The following is a 24,911-nucleotide window of genomic DNA, read 5'->3' as shown; positions in this document are numbered from 1 at the left end:
TCTTCTGTATCAAAACTTGCTTCCATCTCCATTCCATTCTCAGGTTCTACATTCAGAGAGCTTTCTGCCAAGCACACATCTGTGAGGCTTTCTTGTCAAACTTTCATCCTTCCCAACAGCAGCCAGGTCCTTTCTGGGGTCAGCACAAAGCTGCTGCTGCTCTGTGTAGACAGGGGAGGCTGAAATCCTGGGAAAGACCCTGGGAGCTTGTGCTGCTGGGCTCAGGGAGGGCAGGAATTAACATCCAAACAAGGCTTAGAAGCAGATCAGGCTGAGTGCTAATACCATTATTAATAAAAATGGGGGTCAGCTCTGGTTTTAATCAGTTCTGTGCAGAACAGGAGGGAAAAATTATTTTGAATCAGATACATTTTTGCTTCCAGCCATTCCAAATCTGACTCTGGGCTGTTCCTTGGCTGTGCTGGTGGAAAGGTTGCACTTCTGGCTGCTGTGAGAAGTTCAGCGGCTCAGGAATCAGTGGCCATTCACCCAAAGATTGTCTCCAGCAAGGAAATGCTGTGGGTTTTGTTAAACCAACATGTCACAGTGAGCACAGGCCCTGGCCGCTCACCAGGAACATCTGGAGAGGAAAGACAGAGTCCAGATGGCCACAAAGGTCTTGGAGTGTTCCATGGACAGATCAGCTGAATGCTGCTCCCAAATTTCCCATCAGAACCCCATCTCAGAGGCTGCTCTGTCCTGCTGGGAGATGTTTCAGGAGCTGGCCACACTTGAAGGAGCTGCTGGTGCCACCAGGATGGGAGGAGCAGCAGTTAGGAGGTCATTAACCCAGGAGAGCCTCTGCTCAGGGCTTTTCCAGAGATTTACTGGAATTCTAGCATCCTTTTTGGGAGCTCTGTGACAGTCACTTATCAGGGAGTTTGCTGATGGCACTTTCAGAGCCACAGAGATTTCTCAGGCTTTAAACTTCCATACTCTGAACTTTCCTGCTTGCAAAGTGTTTGTTATTTCCAAGGACATGATGGCTCCACTGGAGAGGGGATTTTAACTCTGCCAGGGAAAACAAGCAGATGGTGGAGAGAGTGGCAGAATCGTGGCAGAGCTCCTGGTCTCCAAGCATCTGCTTTGGAGCTCGGCTGGGCGTTTCCATCCTGCAGCTGGGCAGTGCCAGGAGCAGCCCATGGATGTGGCTCTGTCCTGCAGAAATGGGCACACCCTGGTGCCCCTCCCTAAGGAGGGGTCCCAAATCCTGCTGGCCCTGCCTGGCCATCACTGCAGGGGCAGCTGGTGGCAGTGCAGAGCCCCTGGGGCTCGGCAAGACACAAAAGCAGGTTTGGTGCTGGCTCCCTCTGACCCTGCTGGACATCAGCTCTGGGCATTCCCTCCTGTCTGACCCACGGGCAGCTGAATGGGATTCACAAGGTCCAGGGCTCTGTCGCAGCAAGGAGCTGGAGCTGCTGGAGGAGCCCAGAGGAGGCTCCAGGATGAGCAGAGGGATGGAGCAGCTCTGCTGGGAGGAAAGGCTGGAAGAGCTGGGAATGTTCACCTGGACAGGAGAATGCTCTGGGATGACCTTGTTGCAACCCTCCAGTGCCTGAAGGGGCTCCAGGAGAGCTGGAGAGGGACTGAGGACAAGGGACAGAGGGACAGGACACAGGGAATGGCTCCCACTGCCAGAGGGCAGGGATGGGTGGGATACTGGGAAGGAATTGTTCCCTGGCAGGGTGGGCAGGCCCTGGCACAGGGTGCCCAGAGCAGCTGTGGCTGCCCCTGGATCCCTGGCAGTGCCCAAGGCCAGGCTGGACAGGGCTTGGAGCAGCCTGGGACAGTGGGAGGTGTCCCTGCCATGGCAGGGGAATGGGACAAGATTAGGGAACATCATAATGTGGCTTTGAGCACAAACAAGAAGCAAAATACCTCGTGTGTGTCTCTGTGTGTGTTCCTGTGTGTTCCTCCTCAGTCACATCACCCAGCCCCTGCCTCTGTCTCTCCCTCTGCATTTTCCTGCTCTAAACTCAGGAGCTGCTCTTTTGACAAATTCCTTGAGCAGTTTTCCAGCAGGATGGGCAGAGTCACAGCCAATCCATGCAGGAACACCCGTGGTGGAGCTTTGCTCCCTCCCAGCACCTCCCCATCAGGAGTGGTGGAATATCTGTAATTACAGATCTCAGAGCAGTGGGGATGTGCTGGAGTCACAAAGGCAGGAAGCAGCTCCATGGAGCTGGGTGCTGTCAGCTCAGGGGCTGCTCCATCCCTCAGCTGCCTCTCTGTGCATCAATAATTCTGTTCCAGAACCACCTCCCATGGTTCCAGCGCTCCCTGGCACCTTCCCCCTCCTCCTGCCACTCCCCACATGGAATCTGTTAGGCTGAAGAACCAGCTGTAGATCGTTTCCTCCAAAGGCTTTTTGTGCATGAAAAATAGATCAAAATCCTGGGAGCTATTTATGCTGGTTTATTTTTACAGCTCTGACAGAAATGGTAATAGGAAAATGAGATCAAGATGCTTTTGGTACATTACTGGCAATAAAATAATAAAAAAAGAGCAACCTCCAAGCAGATCAGGGTCAGATCCTGCAGGTAATTTCTGTGGTAGGAGTGCACAAAGCCCAGCATGTTCAGCTCCTTCTCAGGGCCTCCAGGTATTGTGGATGCTGTTTTTGAGGCACTTGTCTTTTTGAGTCTGTAATAATCTTTGCATTATGCTATTACAACATAATCAGGTCCTTGTCACGCTGCCAAGGCTGAGCAGATAACATCAGATCACTGAGGAATTTCAGCTCTAAACTCATTAGGAAGACCCAGATTTGTTCCATGATAGCTCCAAACATCTCTGGAGCTCTGTGCTCTGCAGGGATGTGCTCTCAGCCAGATGGGGGCTCAGGAGGCAGATTTGGGCTCCAGCAGAGCCTGGCAGTTCTCTCCAAGATGGGATTTAAAAATACTCTGCTCCTCTTCTTTAAAAAATTAACTTCTGGGAGCCCTAACATGACAAGGCTGCAGTGGCTGTGAGTGCTGTAGCTGCAGAAATTCAGGTGTCACTCCTGGAGCCCAGGGAAGTGAAATGCAGTTTTCCAGCAGTTTTCCCAGCCAAGGGGATGTGGACATTTGTCATTCCAGAGGATCCTCCCCATGCTGGGCTTTGGGATTGCCATCTATGAAATGCAGCTTCCCACCAAGCTTCTGGTGGATCTTACCAGGTGATGAGGTCAGATCAGCCCCTTTTGCAGCCAGCAGTGATGGCTGGTTAGAGCAGGTTGGGTTGCATTTGTTGGAGAAGCACAGCACAGATCTTTCCTTGGAAAAGCCTGCAGTGTGAGCAAACTGCACTGCAGTGAGTGGGAATGCTTCTCCTGGAAAATCCCCGTTCTCCATGGATGGCAATCCTGCTTTATTCTGACCTCTCAATGTGTCACAAGTTAAACTGTTCATGTTGCTTGAGGATGAAAAGTGGTTATTACCCATTTTTGCTGCAGGTTAGGGATTGTGGAGTGCCTCTGATTTCACTCTCCTTTGGCATTTTTAGTTGCCATTACAAAAGGAATTAATTTAGGAAAGGTTGGTCATTGGGACACTGGACAATTTAGACATTTCTGTTATTGGTCTGGCACAAGGTGACAGGAACCTGTCCAAAGTGTATCATCCATGAGGATAAAACACAAGAAAAGGAGAGACAAAGAAGAAAAATAATTAAGTTTTTAATATGTGTTCTAACCCTGTCTTCCAACATTCTCTGCTGGAATGGGTGTGGGCTGGATGGGCAGGTCCAATTGAAAATATCCCATTTTAGGGAGATGGCCCATGGATACTGGGCCTGATCTGGCTTCTTCTGATCCTCCCTGAAAGGTTTTCTGTGGCCTCAGGACAGAGGAAAGATGCAGGTGCAGCAGTGAGATTCCTTTTCCTGTTCCAATTGCAGGACGTGGGGTCTCCTTGAGTTCTCCTTGCAGGTCTCCAGGATAATTCCCTGTTGTTCAGGGTGGAGCTGTGCAGGGATTTCCAGCAGGATGCTCGGGTGGCTCCATCCAGGGCTGCTGCCTCTGCCAGGGATGTGCCACAAGGTTTGGTCCTTGTGCTTCTGCATCCCCTGGCTCTGGATGTGGGGCTGGGTGTGGCATTGCTGAGCCTCAGAGGTGGCACAGTCACTGCTTTGGATCAACCCCCCACCCCCAGGCCTGATGTGATCTGTGAAAATCCAGATTTTCCTCTTCCTGGAGTGCTCACCCACTGTGGCGATCAGGAGTTCCAGAGTTCCCAAAGGCAGCTGATTTCCCTCCCCTTGTTCCCCCCTTCATGTGACTGCACTGCTGAACCTCTGCTGGGGTGGTGACAGGAGCCAGTGGCACTCCCAGAGCCTGCAGGAGCACTCCAGTGCTGATTTAGGATCCAACACCTATCTCGGTATAAATATATCCATGAAAATGCCAAATACCAGCCAGCCTGCTGGGAGTGAGGGTTGTGGAATGGGATTGTCACCCATCAAGGGCCACCAGCTGCTGATGGGAGGTGTTATCTCCCAAAACTGGGGTTGAACAGGCTGGCTGGGATGCGGTGTCCCAGTGCTGCATTCCACAAGCCTTGTGCCTGGGAAACAAAGGGAGCACAGAGGTTTGGGGAGCAGCTTCTCCATCCCATTCCTGGCAGCACGAGCTTGCCTTGGGGACCTCCTCCCCTGGTGTCCTGTGGGGATGTGGGATGGGGCATGGCCCAGGTGGGAACAGGAAGGATGGGAATGCTGGGAATGTGGCTGTGCATGTTGTTTGCTCCCACAAAAGCAATAATTTGGAGAGGTAAAGTCTCAGAACTTTACAGGAGAAATTATTCTTTCTTTGCCTTTTCTGCTGTTTCTGGGTTTGATTATTTAGCCCTTTGTGCTGGTACATTCTGAATTATTTCAGCTGCCCAGTAATTCTGTTGTCCCCTTAACTTTGGAAGTTACTTTTCAAAGGAGAGAGAGGAGCAAAGATAAGGCAAAGCTGCTAAATGGGAAATCTATGGCTAATTAAGGCAGGGGGTCACTAATCACCTTAGAAATGGAGTTATGAGCTGAAAAGCCTGGAGTGGGTGGAATGAAAGTTAGGGAAGGGTTTTCCCCCATTTCCTCCTGTCACAATGCATTGAGAGATTCAAAGTTTCCCTTGAAGACATGTCCTGACACTATTAGATGTTGTCTCTTTGCATTAACTGCAGAGCTTGAGCTGGTCCAGGATGGATTTCAGTCTGAATAGTTAAAATTTGGCCAAGCTCTGAGCAAATAAAGGCAGGGTTTCATGGGAGCTGCCAGTGCTCCTCGTGGATGTTACACCATGCTCCAGCCAGGACACCATAGCCAGGACCCAGGGTGGTCACTGTCCCCACTGTTTTGTGGGCCTCCCCACCTTCACAGCCAGGAATTCCTTCCCCATATCCCATCCATCCCTGCCCTCTGTAATTTTTAAGCCATTCCCCGTGTCCTGTCCCTCCATCCCTCATCCCAAGTCCATCTCCAGCTCTCCTGGAGCCTCTTCAGGCACTGGGAGGAGCTTTAAGGTTTCTGCAGAGCCTTCTCTTCTCCAGGTGAGCACCCCCAGCTCAGCCAGAGCACTGGAAAAGCAATTTTCCCTTTGCAGCTGAGGCCTGGCAGCTGGCACAGGAGCTGCTGGTGCTGGTGGGAGCTCCCCATGCCCAGGGAGCCACCTGGGGCTCTGCTGCCCCACGGCATTAGTGCCGAGCCCTGTCCCAGCTGGGCTGGCCCTGGCAGGCTCTGAGGTCCCCCCTGTGTCACAAACACTCTCACACACCCAGGGCAGCTCTGTCTGTGCTGCCAGAGGCTGGCTGGGAACCAAAGCTGGCTCATCCCAGCACTGGAGCACAGCCTGGCACAAGGACACCTCGTGGTAACCAAAGTTTGCCTCCCACAGGGAAACAGGAATTTGGAGAAGGCCTCTGAGTCCAACCATTCCCCAGCACTGCCAAGGCCACCCTGGAGCCTGTCCCCAGGTGCCACATCCACTTGGGTTTTGAACATTTTCAAGGACACTGACTTCAGGGATGGTGATTCCACCACTGCCCTGGGCAGCCTGTTCCAATAATTGACAACCCTTTCAGGGAAGGAATTTTCCCAATGTCCCCCCCAAGCCTCCCCTGGCACAAGCTGAAACCCTTCCTTCTTGTCCTGTCACTTGCCAGCTGAGAGAACAGACCGACCCCCACCTGTCTTGAAACTTGTCTTGGTTGGAAAAGACAGGTGTGTGCTAAGGAAGGCAGGAGCCTCCCCTGAAATGGAAAATGTAAACCCCCTCCCTCTGAATTATGATGATTTTGAAATTAAGGGGCTCTCAGGCAAAGATATGGGAGTAGGAATAACAGTTCTTTACTAGGAAAATTAAAAATACAAATGCAATTGTGCAAACAGAAAACCCCAAACCACTGCCAGAGTCAGAGCAGGCCCTGGCAGGCTGTGGGTCAGGCTGTGGCAGCAGTGCCATTCCATGGGGGCTCAGCCCTCCTGCAGTGCCAGCTGTGCTTCTGCTGGAGCAGGATCCTGGACAAGGCTGGAGTTTTCCTCTGAAGCTCCAGGGCTGCTGTGGATGGGCCTGGGCTCCCTCTGGGAATGCAGTGGGGAAGAAAGCTGCTCCTCTGGGAATGCAGTGGGCAAAGGCTGCTGTGCTGTTCCAAGGGCAGATTGGATCCAGGTAGGAATGCTTGGCTGCTCCCCTGGGCAGAGCCTCTCCCCATGGGATGCTGGAATTTTCTCAGCCATGCAGGGACACTCAGTGGCCATGAACAGAAGAGATCTCCTGGAGGGAGGATTGGCTGTGGGAGAGATAAAGAAAACTGCCCAGTGAACAGCAGAGAACTGTCCCAGCTCTGACAGATGGTGATAGAATGCACATCCCTAGCTGTATCCTGTAACCCAAGACAAAATTCCTTTCAGGTAGAAAACAAGAAAGTCCCTCTGAGCCTCCTTCTCTCATGTGCCAAAGCTCCAGGGAAGCAGATTTAGCAGTGCAGTGTCAGCTGTGCTTCACTCCCCAAGACAAGTCGCTGCTTTTCCGTGCTGAATCCTTAGGGTTGTCACATTTTCCTTGGGAAAGAATTGCAAGTGTATTCCCCAGCAGCTTTCTGCAAAACACATCGAAGATCTCTGGGTGATGGATTTGTTTTCTGTTTGTTTCTCTGGGATTCCTTCACTAGAGTATGGTGTTAACTGGTTATTTATAAATCCCAGCATTTCCCATGGGTTTGATTCCTCCTGTGTGTGCATTGATGGAGATGTTATTGACTCACCCTCATTTTCTGAGGGGAGTGGGTTTATTCTTAGTTCTATATCACTTCATGAGTGAATGAGTGGCAATTTAATTGTTGTGTAGGAATGGGAATGTCAGACAACAGGGAAAACTGGAGCCTTGCTCATCATATTTAACCTGCTGAGTTACTGTACCCTGAGCCTCAGAGCAGGGCTTTGTGTGAGAAGGACAATTTCCAGGGGATGGAGGGACAGGGCACAGGGAATGGCTCCCACTGCCAGAGGGCAGGGATGGATGGGAGATTGGGAAGGAATTGTTCCCTGGCAGGGTGGGCAGGCCCTGGCACAGGGTGCACAGAGCAGCTGTGGCTGCCCCTGGATCCCCGGCAGTGCCCAAGGCCAGGCTGGACGGGGCTTGGAGCAGCCTGGGATGGTGGAAGGTGTCCCTGCCCATGGAGGGGGTAGAATGGGATGAGCTTTAAGGTCCCTTCCAACCCAAACCATCCTGGGATTCTGTGATTCCATGAAAAATCTGTGAAAAACACGTTCACTCTCCTGTGACAATAAAAAAAGTTTAACAAAGGATAATAGGAGACAAGGACCACAGAGCAAAGGTTATTACAGCTGGGTGCATCTTGGCACCCTCTTATCTTCAGGGATATTCCTTAAATACCTTTTATTGACATCAGCCTGTTGCATATTCATAGACCCTTATGCACAGACCCTTATGCACAGTAAACTTTTCTGACGCCGTTGAGCAGGACGGGAACACAGAACTCCAGATCAGAAGGTTAAGAAAATGAACTCTCTCCTTTATTTCAAATTCACCACTCTGTATACAGGGAACATCGAGAAGACTAATTTCATTGGTCTTAGAGTAAAAACATCCCACACCATTGGTGGGCAGTGAATGACACACAGTAGCAGAACATATCTATAAACAATGTGAATAACAAGACAGATTAGAGAATTGTTTACATTCTTGCCCAGCTGTTTCTCAGGCTCTTGCCTGGTTAGAAAACCTTTCTCTTTCTCTCTGACTGAATTGAGAATATCCACACTTTTCCCCAAGCTAGTTTACATATTCCAAGAACTGTTTAGCCTGGCTCCTCCTTGGAGCCTTCTTTTTAGAACATGCACATTCCTTGGTTGTGGCTTTGGTCCTTTTTTATCATCCCCTTCAGTTTTGGCCCTGGCCCACACTGCCTTCAGAGGGTGAGTGCTGATGGTTGGCAGATCTGTTCATCCTGTGTCCATTGGATGTTATCCCACCCAAGCAGCATTTTAACACGAGCACACTGATATCAGCTATTGCACTGCTATGTCTGAGCTTAATTAACAACAGAAATAAAAACCATATCTTTAGAACAAAGTTACTTTAACATCACACGTATAAAATCCATTTTAACATTTGTGAGAAGCCCATATTATAACATGTATCTATAACAAATCCAGTAGGATTCCTTAGCAAGAACCAGCTCTGTGTGTGAAAGGGCTTTGCTGGGATCAGTGGCTGCTCAGCTGGGACACAAAAGGTTCCCAAGGACCCTCCTGCCCTCCAGGCTGGGTGCCACGGGGTGAAGTGCCTGCCCTCATGCTGGGGGTTGGGATCCACTGGGCTCTTCTGCCTGTGTCCTGTGGGCAGCAGGAGAAGGAATTCTGTACCCTGGAGCTGTGGTAAGGGCTGAGGCTTCACTCTGAGCTTGTGGGGCAGGCACAGCTCCACAGCCGTGGGGGAATCACTCGGGTGGCAGCTCCCTGTGCAGATCTTCACCTGCATTTTGGGTGCAGGAGGAGCAGAAATTCCTTGTGGGGCCACGTGGGAGCAAAAAACTCCTTCCTGAGACAGGGATTCCAGTGTGACTTCACCATTCCTGGGTCACAGCTCTCTTTGCTCCTGTTGTTCCCAGCAGAAATATTCATAAATACTTTCTGAAACCAGGAGTTTTAAAAATGCATAATTTAAAAAAATCCTAAGTAGTTAGAAATATTATATAATATAAATATAATTATAAAGTATAATTTTAAAATCCTCGAAAGTTCAGGCTCTGTTTAGGAGGTAGATGTATGGATAATCTTTCCTTGGATAATTCCTGAGTTAAGTTTGTGTTAATCTCTCTGGACCAGGCTGTGGACGTGCCCCCAGGCAGTGCCCTTTGCTCAGTGCCCAGCTCTCTGCCTCACCCAGGTTATTCCAATGTGGGGATTTCCAGGTGGCTTCTACAGATATTCCTGAAATGTAAGGAAGCTGACATGACTTATTTACCTGAAGCTCAGAAGGGTAACAGTGCAATGGTGTGACTTGGGGCGGGCTGCTGGAAAATCATATTAATTATGATTTTAGTAGTTTCAAAAGAATTATTCTGATTTTAAATCAGGACAAAACCTAACAAATCCCCAAAAGTACAAAACCAGGAGATGCTGGGGATCACTCTGGGCTGGAATATTTGTTCAGTGTAGTGGTTGAGCCCAGCAGCCTTGGAAGTACCTAAGGGCAGAGCTCATTCCTGTATTTCACCAAGATGTTGAGAAATTAAAGAATTGAGCAGGCAAAAAACACAGGCAGTTTCTGCCTTAGGAATATTCCTTTAAAAATGTATCCGTTTTTCTGTGGGCTTGCCTGGTTCAGCTCTGATTTGCTTTGCCTGTGCCAAACCTTGAGTGGTCCTTGTTGAGTTGGCTGGGTGGGAGGAGGACGGGTGGGACAGGGAGGTCCCTGTCTGAGACCAGCTCCGAATCCACTCTGGGGCATGAAATTGCCTTTGAAGTGTTCTGAAAGGTCAAGTGACAGAGCAGGGGCACATTGGATTTTCCTGCACGTTTATGCAGCAGCTGATGCGCCTGGCTCAGGTGTTTTGCTGGGGCTCCCGTTGTGCAGTAGTCCAGGAGGGAACAGCGTGAGGAGCGAGGGCATCCCAAGGGAAGGTGTCCCCTTGCTGTACCACCCCTCTCTGCTGTCACTTGGGCATGTGCCCACGCTGGAGGGGCCAAAGCCACCCCTGGGAGGTGACAGCGGGCACTGCTCCAGCCTGGGGACTCCTGGTGCTGCTGGAAGAGGGAATCGAGCAGGCTTCATGAAAATTAGGGCCCACAGGTGGGAGGAAAGGGTGGCGGAAGGGATCCCAGAAACTCTGGGTGTTACAATAATTGTGCAAAATAATCATGTAGAGCAGCCTGCTTAAGGCCTGCTTGGAATGTGGGTTTGGAGTGATTGCCCAGGGCCTGGAGTCCTGTCTGGAAGGTAAATAACTTCTTGCTGGTGACAAACAGGCAGGGAGAAGCCAGGTATGGCAAGTCTTCCTGCAAATCCCCTGTGTGTGAGATCAAAAGAGGATCTTACATGATTTTCTTAATTTGTAAACTGTGATTTAAGGGAAATTGAAGCAGTACGTGAAAGAGCAATAATGAACAAATATTTTCAAGTGAGAGAAATCTGTCCCTGCCATATGTTTCACTGACTCATCCCTTCTGCAGGAGGGGATCTTGGAATTGTTTGAACTCTTGCAGTCACTAATGCTTTTTATTTGGGGGGAAACGCAGCGCTGGATCCTTCACGGGGTGAGGAAGAGACCTGATCCCCCTAAAGCTTTGGGCACAGCTTAATCCAAGAGTGGTTTGGGTTGGGAGGGACATAAAGATCCTGCAGTTCCAACCCCACAAATGCCCCCTGTGTGTCTGAGTGCTGGACAGAGGCCACACGTGCCCATGGGCTCTCCTGCCAGGTTGAGACACGCCGCCGGGCTGGCAGGATAACGTGCGATGCTCAGAACTCCTTTGTCTCGCTGCCCGCCGGTCCTGCCCGTGCTGAGGGAGCTGTGGCTGTGTTGCAGGTGTGGCTGTGTGGGGGCAGCATGGAGGTGCTGCCCTGCTCCAGGGTGGCCCACATCGAGCGCAAGAAGAAGCCCTACAACAACAACATCGGCTTCTACACCAAGCGCAACGCGCTGCGCGTGGCCGAGGTCTGGATGGACGACTACAAGTGGCACGTCTACATCGCCTGGAACCTGCCCCTGGAGGTACAGCCTGGCCTGTGGGCCCTTCATGCTTGAAACCTGACTTAGGGAGCATTTCATGTCCCTAAGCTCAGCCTTAACCCCCCGGGTGTCAGCCCCAGCAGAGCTCCCTCGGCTCTGAGGGAGAGGCTCCAGAAGCTGCAGGCTTTGGAGGGGTTCCTGCTGCTCCCACAGCCTTTCTAGTGTGGTTCTAAGAATTAGAAACCGGTGTTTATCTCCCCCCTGAGTGTTTAGCCAGCGTGAGGAGATGTCCTGACACTGCTCTGCAGGTGGAGTCTGTCTGCAGGCAGATTATCGATGTCAATCAGCATCGTTAGTGCCTCAGGTTTATTCATGTGTCACTTCCAGCCCAGCTCAGGTTCCCAGCTCATGGACACAGATCCCTCCCAGAGCTCCCCAGGGCCTGAGGCTGTTTGTTTTCCCAGTGATGGAAAGTTTAAAGGTAAAGGATTGGAGGTTGATGGCTCACAGAAGGGATTCCCTTCCTCTTCAACCTTCTCCTTAAAGAGCTTTGGTGGTTCCTTTGATTTCTGCCCAGAAATGGTCAGGCTTTCTTGGATCTGACACATTAGTTTTGATGTAAATCCTGCCACATCACAGCCTGGTGAATCTTCAGAAAACCACAAGGTTCCACCAGGTGAGCAGGTCCAGGGACACGTCCTGCACAGGGATCACTCCCTGCACTTCTGGGAAAGCTCCACAGGCTCCAGGAGGGATTTCTGCAACTCCAGGGCTGCTGCTGGGGCTCTGCCCTCCCTGCAGGTTGTGTCTGATCTCGGAAGCCAAGAGCATCTCCTGGCTCCTGGCTCCAAACCCTACCTGGAGCAGCGCTGGCAGGATCAATGCCCCATTCCTGCACTGGCACTGCCAGGGAGGAGCAGGGAGGTGGGCATGGGGAGGCAGCGATGCCCCTGGGTCATGGGTGGGATGAGCAGGTCAACGAGCACTGGGGGCTGCCCAGTTTCCCTGGGAGGTCAGACTGCTGCCACAAGTGTCCAGCCCCCCTGGGTGCAGTTATTTCCAGCCACCCCTGGGTGCTAAAAATGAGCACAAAATATTGCTGCTTGGCCAAGGCTCAAAGAGCTGCTGACTCCTGGAGCTGCTGAGGGAGCACCCCCAGCTGGTGTCTGCTGCAGGCCTCTGGAAAAACAGGAAAGCACAAAAACCTGAGCTGCTGCTGCAGCTTGCTGAGGAAAGGTGACACCTGGGGAGAGCTGCTGGTGTTTGGAGCCACGGCAGTCACAGCTTTGTGCTGCATTGGGAACAGCCTGGGAAGGGCCAGGAGCTGCAGGTTTGTGGTCCTGGGGGTGGGCAACCAGAGCCAGGTGGTACAAAAATACCAGGAAATACAGGAATAGAGATGGAAAGGAAAGCTGCTTTCCCAGGGAGCTGCAGGAGGGCTCTGGCTCCGACAGGCAGCACTCCAGGGGCTGGGAGAGGGGGAGCTGCCTCCAGGACTGAGGGAATTTGGGGATCTTAAAAAGAGGCTTCAAGATCCAAATGCTCATGGGCAGGGATCAGAAATCCTGATCCTTGGCCTGATCCCGTTTTAGAGGTGAGGCATCCTTCTCCTGCTCAGGAACACATTGGGAGCATTGCAGAAAGGATTAAAATGCATCCTGTGGAGCTTGGAAAAGGCACATGGATCAGCACTGGGGGTGGGAACAGGCCTGGGTGACCCAAAATCAACTTGAGATTTTTATGTAAGTCTTTCCAATAGGTCTGGGTACCCCAAAACCCGTTTGAGATTTTTGTACTGGTCATTTCCCAATCAAATCAAGATTTAATTTGAGGGAAGCCTTGTTGGGTGGGGGAGGTTTTATGGCTGTGCACTGGATTATTTTGTGATGCCAAGGCAAAGCCCTGCCCTGCCCATCCCAGGTGCTGCCTGACTGCTCTGAGCCCCACCTCACCCACTCCCATCGAAGCCTGTCCTGCCCTTCTCCACTGAATCATCTTTATTTTTACCTCTCAGCTATCAGGGGCACATTGAAACGCTGTCTCTTTTAAAGCAGAGTGAATAATTCATTAGGAGATCATTACAAGCATTGTAATGGAAAATTGCTTTCCCAGTTGTGTTTAATGATCTCTGGGAAAGACAAGAGCAGGAGCTGGACCAGAGCAGAAGCCCAGGCACGTGCAGGAAGAAGGGGCTGTTGTGTGCCTGCCTTTGGCTTCCCTTAGCTCCCCAAATGCCATGGTGGAACAAAGGGGGGCAGCTCTCCAGCCCTGCTCCTGGCTCCTGCTGGGTTATTCCTCAGGGACAGCTTTGTCTGCAGAGCTGTGGGGTTCTGCCGTGTCTCCAGGGAGACCATTCCCCCCTGGAATTGCCCAAATTGCCAAGAGCTTTTGCTGAGGTTCAGCCTCAGCTTTTCTTCTAGTGCAATTTTTATCCTTTATTCTCAGCTGTCTGCCTCTGCTATATTTGAATCTTAAACCTTTCTCTCTTTCCTTCATTCTTTTCCCATTTATTTTACACCTTTTACCCCTCCCTTCCTCTGGGTTGTGTCTCAGTGGGATCAGGAAAGGGTTTGGTGCTCAGTGCCCAGGCAGGGTTTGCATTTCCATCTTTTAAACCCTGATATCCACTTGCTGCTAAACCCATGCCTCAGAACCCAAACGGGAGGAGCAATCTTTTAAAAATACCTTGTTTGTTTAAAAATACAGATCAATTTTTGTCAGGTGGATCCAAACCAGGAGAATCGGGAGAAGACCCCCCCAGTTTCACTGCACTTCCCAACCTTCCTCCAAACATTTTCTTCTCCCTTTGTAAATTATCCCTCTCTTGTAAATTATCCCCAAGGGCCTGTCCAGCATCAGCCCATGGCCATTGCAAGGGGGCCCTCAAAACCCAGCAGAGAAGTTGGTGCTCCCCTCTGGAACCCACATCTTCCTTCTGATGATTTCAGCCCTGGACCCACATCCCAGAATTCCTGGAATTACTCAACCACAGGCAGTTCCCAGGCAGTTTGAAAAGGATCTCAAAGCTCAGGGAAATGCTTTCACTGTACCTTTTTTGGAAGTGTGACCATTCAGTGATGTCCTGTTGTTGTTTTTCAGAATCCAGGGATTGACATTGGGGATGTTTCTGAGAGGAAAGCCTTGAGGAAGAGCCTGAAGTGTAAAAATTTCCAGTGGTACCTGGACCATGTTTATCCAGAAATGAGGAGATACAACAACACCATTGCTTATGGAGAGGTAATTTAGTCCCTGAGCTCAGCCTGCTAATATTTACAGTCCCTGATGAGAAACAGCCTCAAAGGAGAGGAGTCTGAATCAAAACGGACTTTTTCTGTGTAATTACCTAAATTTGCATAAATCTGCTCCCAGGATCTTCTAAAATCCAGTTTGGGGATTTGTTGCTGATCTTGACTGTATAAAGCAAAAGATGTTAATACATCATTTAGTGAATTGACAGAAATTATCCATATTTCCCATTGACTCCATGGATTCAGCAGCTGTATTTGTAATTTTAATACACAGGCATCTTCTAAAACCCTGTGACTTGAACTCAGCCTAATTCCTGACAAGGTCTCTGGAGGATTCAGTGCCTTGTCACAACAGCTTAAGGACAAGATAAAATGAGGGGACTTAATTCAATCTCTGCTGGCTTTGAAACCATTCTGGGAATACAGAAAGCGTCATTTATGGGAACTAATAACAAATACTCTGCTGCAATGGAATTGATGGAGTAGTGGCACTTGGAGTAGGCTCCTCGAAGCCTGGGCACCCCAGATGGGTTATTCATTTTAGGAAAGATTTGTTACCAAAGTTACTTAGGGTCTTCAAGCTAAAACCTCCCAAAAAATTCTATTTTCATAGAAAATGAAATTTCAGAATGGTTTGGGGTGGAAAAAAGCCCAACTGGAACAAGGATCTGATGATTCCAAGGTGATCCTTGTTCGAGTTGGGCTTTTTTCCCTGCCTTGTTGAACACTCTGAAATTTCACTGAAAACTGAGGGGTTCTGCATTGATTTCTGGCAGCCTAAACCTGGCTTTGTCCCCACCACCCATGACCAAACACAGAGCCAGCTGTGGCCAGGAATGCTGCTCCTTGGAATGGGGATTATGATACAAAACCAGTCATCATTAGCCTTGGATTTAAAGAAAGGTTTAGTGCTCTGCAAGTTTTCTTTTCCTGATTATTCCTGGTGACACAGCAGTGAGAGCTAGAGAGGGTAGAGAGGGCTGAGCATCCATTTCCTGCTTCTCTCTGATAAGAGAGGGCCATAACTCTGCCCCTTTTGTGCCATAACTCTGCCCCTTTTGTGCCATAACTCTGCCCTTTTCCCACCATAACTGTGCCATTTTTTGTGCCCTAACTGTGCCCTTTTTTCTGCCATAACTCTGCCTCTTTTGTACCTTAACTCTGCCCTTTTTTCTGCCATAATTGTGCCATTTTTGTGCCTTAACTCTGTCCTTTTTCTGCCAAAACTCTGCCCCTTTTGTCCCTTAACTCTTTTTTCTGTCATAACTCTGCCCTTTTTCTGCCATAATTGTGCCATTTTTTTGCCTTAACTCTGCCCTTCTGTGCTGTAACTCTGCCCCTTTTATCCCTTAACTTTGCCCTTTGTCTGCCATAATTCTGCCACTTTTTGTGCCTTAACTCTGTCCCTTCTGTGCCATAATTCTGCCCTCTTTCTGCCATAACTCTTCCCCTTTTGTCCCTTAACTCTTCCCTTTTTCTGCCATAACTCTGCCCCTTTTCTGCCATAATTGTGCCATTTTTTGTGCCTTAACTCTGCCCCTTCTGTGCCTTTACTCCATCCTTCTGTGCCTTAGCTCTGCCCTTTGTCTGCCATAATTCTGCCACTTTTTGTGCCTTAACTCTGCCCCTTTTGTGCCATAATTCTGCCCTCTTTCTGCCATAACTCTGCCCCTTTTTGCCCCTTAACTCTGCCCCTTTTTCCCCTCCCAGCTGCGGAACAATAAGGCCAAGGACGTGTGCCTGGACCAGGGCCCGCAGGAGAACCACACAGCAATACTGTACCCGTGCCATGGCTGGGGCCCACAGGTGAGGTTGGCACTGCCACGGCCAGGTGGCACCACAGGGGACAGCCTGGGGCTGTGGCCTTTGCTCTGCAGTGTTAAAAACACCTCGGGTATCACAGGGGGTTTTCCCAGCTGCTCCTGCAGTGTTTTCTGGGTTCCTATCATCCTGCCAGAGCTGCAGGGAAACGCCTTGAAAGAAACTGGAAACCTTTGTAAATTGAAAATGTTGGAAAGTTGAAATTTTTGCAATTTGACACAAAAAAAAAAAATTGAAATTTGTAGTTTAAAAGAAAATTTTCCAGACAAAGGAAGATGACAATAATCATGGACACAATCTGAGAATTTCCTTCCCAAGGCCAGGTTGGATGGGAGTTGGATGGAAGGTTGGAATAAGATGATCTTTAAGGTCCCTTCCAACCCAATCCATTGTGGGATTACTTCTCTTCCACCCAGGAGAATAAACCCAGACTAATGGGGTAAAGAAAACAATTAGTGCTGCAGTAATGAGCCATTTCAGCTTGGCTGGAATTTGTTTTCCAGCACTTGTTTTGCCTCTCCAAAGGTTTTGGAGCATCTGGGGCCCAGCAGGCTTGAGGAGGTTCATTTTCAGCTAAAAAGATGTACAGTTCAAGGAATGGGAAAGCATAAAAATCCTGTTCTCACTCCACAGTCACCCTGGACTAAGTGATCCCAGAGTTCATCTGAGCCTGAGCTGGGAACTTGAGGACCTGGGAAGCAGCTGTGGGGTGGAGAAAATCCCACTTTGGGTTACCCTGGCCTTAAACAAAGACCAGTCCCTGGGGCTGATGGAGTCCCAGCTGAACAGAACCTGCTCTTGCTCAAAACCACCATTTTTCTCTTAAATGGCACCAACTGCCTTTTGCACTTTGTGGCTGGAAATCTGAGCCTCTAAGTGCATTATTGTGTGAGAAACTGGATTGGGCAGCCATTGGCTGCTCACGCTGGGCTTTAGGGTGAATGGCTGAGGTTATTTATTTTCCCCTCAGTGTTATTTGGATTAAGCTTAACAATGTTTTCTTTCCCTGCTTGAAGTTCTGAAGTCAAATTTTGCTGGCTGCCTGGAGCTTGCCCATTTCATCCTTCTTGGTCTTCCCTCTCCACATTGTCCCTTCCCTCTTCAGCTGAGAGACAGTTCTTGGCAGTTCCTTTGTTTCCTGATACATCCAATTATTGGAACTCCTGGAAAATGCTGGTTTTCAGCAGCTATCAGTGAGTGCGGAGGCTTTGAAATGGCCTTTGTGGCACCGTGAAGGAAATTGGACTTTCCCTACAACTGTTTAATTAATGGGCTGCAGGTTGTAAGTTATGGCTGGGAATGGAATTAGAAGCAATGGAAACTCTGGTTTGTGTATATATACATATATAAGTTTAATTTTTATTTATTTGTATGTGTATGAAACCCCACAAGGAGCTGTTGAGCTCCTTTGGAGTTGCACATATCCCAAAGCACACGTGGTGTCCTAAAATCCCCCCTTCTCTCCTTGATCCTGGGGCCCATCCCAGGCATTCTGACACCCCAGACATTCCTTATTTCAGAATGCAGAAATGGTTTCGCTGCCAGCTGGGGCACGAATGAGAGAGGGGCAGGTGTGGGGTCCCAGCTGGCACTGGCACATCCTGGGGACAGCGGGGCCGCGCCTCCTGCTCCTGCCACACCAGGGTGCTGGGATCTTCTTGGAAGCCCTCCCTCTTCCTAAATCCAGTCCCAGCCCTTCCCTCTGGCTGCCCAGCTGGGAGAGAGGGAATGTGGGGTCTGCCAGGAGGGATTGGTGCCATTCAGGACACTTTGTGTCCTGTCCCCAGTTTCTGCTCTCTCCTGTGACTGCCCATGGATTTAAGTTCAGCCTGGATGCAGTTCAGGGTGGTGGCTCTGAATGCAGGTGAGATCTTGCCTTTACTCAGTCATCCCCCACTGAATAAATTTTTGGGAATTTTTCTCTTATTTTCCCCTCAGCTTTCTGTTCTCTCTGCTTCCATTCACTTCCAGGTCAGATCATTATGAGATTCCATCATTGTCCTTTTATCCTGTAATTATATTGAGGCTGCTGATGGATTTTTTTCCTGCTTGATGGCTTCATCTTTGAGGCAATCCCTCATGGAAGCACCTTGCTGTAATGATGTATTACACTAATAATGCAGCGATAGCTCATTGCAGTGACATGGCTATGGTGATATATGAAGGTGATAGAAAGCACTATAATGCTATAAAACTTAAGATAATGTTCACCCAGCAGAGCATTTCATTTAATTATGGGATAAAATATGTTTTGCCCATTTAAGCAGCAAGAAGTTGAGGAGAAAGCCATCAATAGTGAGCTCATGGGGGACACGGCAGGAGCAGGGGTGACGAAAGAGCACCCTTTAATCAGATCAAACTGTGGTAAAAGGCAAATCCTGAACATTTTACTCATGGCTGCTAATTGATGTTCTGCTCAGAGCAGAAGGGAAGCTAAACAACCCGAAATTATTTTCCAACAGAGTCAATGAAGGTCATCAAGGCTTTTATTTCCCAGGTGCTGGGATGTCTAATTAACTTTCTGCCATCTCTGAGATGCAGCCAGCCAGAAATCACAACCACAGGAGATGGACTGGAGGTGCAGCTTTGCCAGAGGGGATCAGCCCCAGCCCTGGGGCAGCTGAGGCAGCTGGAAAGGGGCTCAGCCTGGAGAAAAGGAGGCTCAGGGGGGACCTTGTGGCTCTGCACAGCTCCTGACAGGAGGGGACAGCCAGGGGGGGTCGGGCTCTGCTCCAGGGAACAGGGACAGGAGGAGAGGGAACGGCCTCAGGCTGGGCCAGGGGAGGCTCAGGGTGGACATCAGCAGGAATTTCCCCGTGGAAAGGGTGCTCAGGCATTGGAAGTGGAGTCCCCATCCCTGGAGGTGCCCGAGGAGGGGCTGGATGTGGCACTCAGTGCTCTGGGGACAAGGTGGGCATCAGGCACAGCTTGGACTCGATGGGCTGGGAGGGATTTTCCAGCGCCAGGGATGCCGGGATTCCCCCAGGGACAGCTGAAGGTGGGAATGGGGCCAGGTGCAGTTTCCTGGATGAGGTTTTATGGAAGGCTGTTCCAGGGGCTGGGGCTGTCAGTCGGTGCCTGTGCCTGGGGATGTGGCTTTGGGCCATTCAAACTGATGAAAGGGTTAAAGACCTCGCCAGTCTGAGCCACTTTGAAATGCTTGGGTTGGGAATAGTTTTAAACTATTTTCCTTTGGTCCTTTGTCTTGGTCTTTCCCTTGTTTCTTGTCCTGTCCCAGGCTGGGTTAGGGCCCCTGGCCCGCTCTGGAGAGGAGCGGAATAAGAAAAGAGGAAATAGGGCTTGGAATTAACCTCTCCTGTGAGGAGAGGCTGGGAGAAGAGCTGGGGGCCCTCACCTGGAGAGGAGAAGGCTCCAGGGAGAGCTCAGAACCACTTCAGGGCCTGAAGGGGCTCCAGGAGAGCTGGAGAGAGACTGGGGAGAAGGGATGGAGGAACAGGACACAGGGAATGGCTCCCACTGCCACAGGGCAGGGATGGATGGGAGATTGGGCAGGAATTGTTCCCTGGGAGAGCAGGCAGCCCCTGGCACAGGTGCCCAGAGCAGCTGTGGCTGCCCCTGGATCCCTGGCAGTGCCCAAGGCCAGGCTGGACAGGGCTTGGAGCAGCCTGGGACAGTGGGAGGTGTCCCTGCCATGGCAGGGCTGGCACTGGGTGGGCTGCAAGGTGCCTCCAACCCAAACCATTCCAGGATTCTGTGATCAAGGTTTGCTCTGCTCCTGACCCCTCCTGTGGGGAGCACCTGGTGAATGAACATCAGGGAGATGTGAGGAGCTCAGGGCCTGCTCTGATACACAACATTTTCACTCCAGGTGTAACTCCAGCAGCACCTGGGAGCAGGGCCAGGCCCACCCCAAGGGAGCCAGGTGCCCTGACTGGGTCTGGGGTCATGAGCTGCAGTCCAACCCTGTTACATTGTTTTAACTTGATTTCCAGTGTTTAATTATTACAGCCCAGATAATCCAAACTCCCAGTGGGATTTGCTGCCTCTTCCCTGGCATCTGGGTCACAGATATGCTCAGTTAATTAACGTGCTGAATCCTCCTTATTTGTCTGCTGGATAATGGCCTGATTGATAATTTAAATAAGCAGCTGTGGAGATCTCTCCCTTGAACTATAAAATACAGGACACTGGCGTTCCTTTCTCCTCACTCCAGAATTTAAATATCTTTAGGGAAATATTTTGGTGGCATTCCATGAAGTGGAGGAGTCCTTTGTGTGCCCGGTGTCCCCAGGGGCATCCCCCTGCCCGCTGCTCCCATCCTGCAGCCCCTGGCAGCCCTGGGCAGTTGGATCCTGTGGGAATGGCTGGGGGTAGCTGCAATCCTGAGCCTTTCCTGAGGGCAGATCCAGGCTCCCATCCCAGTTCTGGCCCCTCTGGCTGGTGCTGCTGCCTGGTTGGAGCCCTGGAGGCTGTGCCAGGCACCCAGAGGCAGCAGCCCAGCCAAGGCTGGCTCACCCAGCGCGCCAGGAGCTGGGCCAGCAGGACCAGCCAGGCCAGCTGGCTCCAGCTGGACTCCAGGGAAAACTATGCACTGCCCCATCCCACAGCGTTCCAGGAGGCTGCAGGAGTCTGCTCCAGGAGGGGTTTAAGGCTTGGGATTATTCCTACCCCGTGTCTCAATTCCTCACCTGCATCTGGAAAAAAAACCAAACCCAAGCAGGGATAAAAGGCTGGAGAAAGTTGGGATTTTTTCCTTCCAGCTCTGCTTTCTCTGGGCATCCCCACAGGGTGTTCCCAGGGGCTCTGTGTTGTCCTGTCTCTCTGTGCCAGTGCTCTGAGGTGTCCCTGCTGTCCCCCTGTCTGTCCCCAGCTGGCTCGATACACCAAGGAGGGCTTCCTGCACCTGGGGGCCCTGGGCACCACCACGCTGCTGCCCGACACGCGCTGCCTGGTGGACACGGGCAAGAGCCGCTTCCCGCAGCTGCTGGACTGTGACAAGGTCAAGAGCAGCCTCCACAAGCGCTGGAACTTCATCCAGGTGTGTCTGGGGCTGCCCTCGGGGGCTCCTCTGCTCTGCCCAAAGCCTGGCTGGGGCACAGGGATGGGGGGGACAAAGGGGAAACGGTGCTGTGGCACAGCGAATTCCAGGTCCTGGGGCAGAGGGAGGAGGTTAAGAGGGATCAGGGCAGCACTTCAGGACAATTTCTAATCAAAGTTTTCCTTTCTGGCAGCAGAAATGTGGATCTGGTTACGTCTGATCTGCCAATGACTTCCAAATTCCTTTGTTTCTTGTGGACAAAGAGTGAAATTCATTCAGACACTTTTGTCCTGAGGCAGAGTGTAAATAATACAGCTTTTACAGAAGGGTCCCTCTTCCCAGCAGCTGTGGGATTTAAAGGTTACAGGTGTCCCTTGGGTGCCCTCAGGGACAGTGGATGCTCACTCCATTTATTTGGGGGATTATTTTATTTCTCACCCAGCTGAATTCCCCTTCCAGCAGTGCCCAGGGCTGCCCTCCTGGTCCTGGTTTGCTTCACAGGCAAGGAATATCTTCATTTTTCCATCTTTTCCCATCTGCCCTAACTGCAGAACGGAGCCATCCTGAACAAGGGCACGGGCCGGTGCCTGGAGGTGGAGAACAGGGGCATGGCTGGCATTGACCTGATCCTTCGCAGCTGCACAGGGCAGAGGTGGACAATTAAAAACTTCATCAAGTAGAGGCTGAAAGAGTCAGGGGAGTCTGACTGGAGCCACGGCTGACGGGGACTGATCCTCCTGGACTCCTCTGGAAAGGATGGAATATCAACCAGAGCTCTATTTGTGTTTCTGGGAGAGGACCTGGGGGAGATGGGCATTTGTGGCTTTATTTTTACCGTATGTGAGTCTCCCCCAGCTGATCCCAGCTGTATGGAGCTGGCTCAGAGCTGCTCTTCCCTCTGGCCAGCACTCCAAGAGGTGCCACATTCCCTGCTGGAGCAGTCTGGGAGCATTTACTGACAGGGAATTTCTGCTTTCCCACACAGCTCCAAGCTCTCCCAAAGAGCTGGGAGGTTTGCACCACGACCCTGGACAGACCTGCCTGGCAAGTGTGGAAACTGAGGAGCTTGGGAGAGGAAAAGGTTCCCAAGCCCCAAAGGAGCCGGGTTTGAAGGATGTGGTGTTTTGCTGGGTCCTTGTTCCCTTTTCCCTTTCCTGCCCCTGCATCCAGCAGCCCCTTCCCTGAGTTTTGGAGAAGCAAAACACCCCCCAGCAGCTCCCAGGGATTTTTCCAACCCTTAATTACAGAAGTTACCCAAAACAACGCAGTGGAGTAAACCCCCTGACCTCCCCTTGCCCCCCTCTCCATCACCCACGTGCTGCTGGCCAAGCACCTCCCTCCTGGGAGAGCCCAAAGGGCACGTTGGGAATGACCTGGGATGTCTGCCTGCCCTTCTGGGCGACAGCAGGAATGTTCTCTGAGGCTTCAGCACCCCTGTCCTGCCTGCTCAGGCCTGGCCAAGGTCCCCCCAGAGTCGCTGCAGCCCTTCCTGGGCTGTGGCAGGGACAGGGAGGGAGGCCAAGGCACCAACAAATGGCAGCTTGGCTGAAATTCTTGGCCCTGAAGCCACTTCAGGCTTGTTGCCCTGGTGGAGGGATCTCACCTGATTTATTTCTGGCTCACAGTAATCCTGGCTACCAAACCTTGGCTGCCAAATCCACCTGGGAGTCCTCTGCTTGGGGCCCTGACGTGTGGCTGCCTGGAGAAGGGAAACAGGATCCTGCAGAATTGCTGTACGTGGGTGGACACAGGCTTTGCTCAGCAGGGAGGAGAAACCAGCTATTCTCCTGTCCTTCTCCCAGAATAATCCTCTTTGGCTGCCCTCTGGCTAGGGTGCACTAAAATAGATTAATATATGAGATGGATGTGTAAATATGTTTCCCAAGCTGGGATGTGCACAGAGTCCTTTGCTGCAGAGCACTCATGCCTGTCTTCCATTTGCATCAGGATGAAGCTCCCTGGATGTTTAACGAGCTGAATTTCCAATGCCATGCAGCAGGTTTATAACTGATGTTTTAGTAATTTATTGAACAGAAGCAGATCTATTTCATTGTTCCTTCTGCAGCAACTAGCATCACCTAGGATTGATTGTTCATTTAGGCTTTACAAGGCTCCCTCAACCACTGGGGCTGTCTCTGATTTTTTCCCCTGCCTTCCTCAATGAAGTACAACCTCTTAGTTGTCCTGACCTGCAAGTAGAGAGTCAATGTAGAATTTTGCTCTCTTTTTCGCTGTTGCATCATCCCTTGTGTAATAAATTTGAGCACTTCCAAACCCGAAATGACCACAACTCTGTGGATGCATGAGCCAGCTCCCCTTGCCTTTGTTGCTGCCTTCTAAGAGAAGCAATTTCCTGGTGACTCCAGGACACCCTGAGGGCTTTGAGACCCCACAGCTCTGGTCCCCCTGGTAAAACGCCCTTAAACAGAGCAAATATTGGAGGGAGAGACTGTGTGGGTCAGGACAAGCAGCCAGACAGCCCCTGGATGTTGCCTGTAATTCAGCCCAGCTCGAGCCCTGCCTGTGCCCAGGGTGGCAGCAGATGGCTTTTGTCACATGTCACAGTGGTGGGGTGAGGTCCCCAGCCCCGTCTGCTCCTGCAGCAGGGCTGGATGGGATGTGTGGCTGCTCCCGGGCTCCATCCTGGCTGTGCTGAGCCCCTGGCCAAGGGGGCCTGGCTCTGTCCCAGTCCCTGCCCATCCCTGGTCCTTCTGCGATGGCCGCGTGTCCCTGGTGCCACTGCGGTCCCCGTGCCAGGTGGTGCAGGACACCCCGGGACAGCACGAGGATCCTGCTGCTGCTGAGCTCTGGGATCCTTTGGAATGTTCAGGCTCAGACCTGCCTTTCCTTCGTGCTCCAGAAGGAAAAGCAGCCCCTGGCTCAGCACAAGGAAGGGAAGGTGCAGATGAACTCTGGGCTCCAGGACCCTCAGCTGGGGCAGAGCCCCGGGGAGCTGTTGGCCCCTTCTCCCTGCTCCAGCTTCCAAACCACTGGAAACAGGAGCAAAATCAGGCTGAAAAGTGGGAATTTGCTCTGCTGTTCTGTCCTGACAGCATTGGTGACTGCAGGGTGACCCCGGGAGAAATCTGTCTGAGATCCGGGTCTCGTTGTTGCATCTCGCTTATCTCTAATCATCTGTTAATTGCTTTAAGAAGTGATCTCCAAGTGATTCTTATTAAATATCTGGTTTGAGCCTTGCCTCTTGAGTGATTTTCAAAAGATTCTCTGCTGCTGAGCTACAGAGGCAGTCATTCCTCTGTGTAACTCATTTAATAGAAAAGTGCTGCTGTTTTAATAAAACTTCCATTTTTAAAAGAAATGGAAATGAAGGAGAATTCAAGAGAGATGGTGGGCACAGATTAACTGCCATTCCATCCACCTCTGCTGCTGCCACTCACCAGGATAACAGTTATACCCCACAAGCTGGAAGGAGATGTAATGTGGTCAATAAAGCATCACTTGCATTCCCAAGCCCAGGCTGGCTGTCCCTAAATGTTCCTGAATGTCACCTGGAGCTCGGGGCACTCCTTGAACCCATTCCTTCCACCCATGTTCTCCTGAGCACCACGTTGGTGCTTTCCTGGGTGGAGGGAAGGGTCTCTGTGGGGGCACCAGGTGAGTGTCATGAGTGTCACCTGGGCAGGGGCACATCCAGCCCCTGCTGGGCTCTGGAGCCACGGG

The 24,911-nt window shown here is 51.0% G+C and overlaps 1 protein-coding gene across 3 annotated transcripts in view; it reads left to right on the top strand.

Annotated features, from left to right (window-relative positions):
- Positions 1-24,422, top strand: part of GALNT17 (polypeptide N-acetylgalactosaminyltransferase 17) — a 211,827-nt gene extending 187,405 nt beyond the window's left edge. For 2 of the 3 annotated variants that reach the window (XM_053961173.1, XM_053961175.1), the window contains 5 exons: positions 11,019-11,204; positions 14,262-14,399; positions 16,121-16,216; positions 21,063-21,230; positions 21,782-24,422. In XM_053961173.1, coding sequence (XP_053817148.1) covers positions 11,019-11,204; positions 14,262-14,399; positions 16,121-16,216; positions 21,063-21,230; positions 21,782-21,910 — 717 coding nt within the window. In that variant the 3' untranslated portion in view covers positions 21,911-24,422. The other variant, XM_053961174.1, reaches the window with a different exon arrangement.
- Positions 24,423-24,911: the final 489 nt, after the last annotated feature.

The sequence above is a fragment of the Vidua chalybeata genome, chromosome 20 (assembly GCF_026979565.1).
Source record: "Vidua chalybeata isolate OUT-0048 chromosome 20, bVidCha1 merged haplotype, whole genome shotgun sequence".
Classification (NCBI taxonomy): Eukaryota; Metazoa; Chordata; class Aves; order Passeriformes; family Viduidae; genus Vidua; species Vidua chalybeata.
The sequence above is the reverse complement of the archived record's forward strand: the minus strand, read 5'-3'. Positions and strand labels throughout refer to the sequence as shown.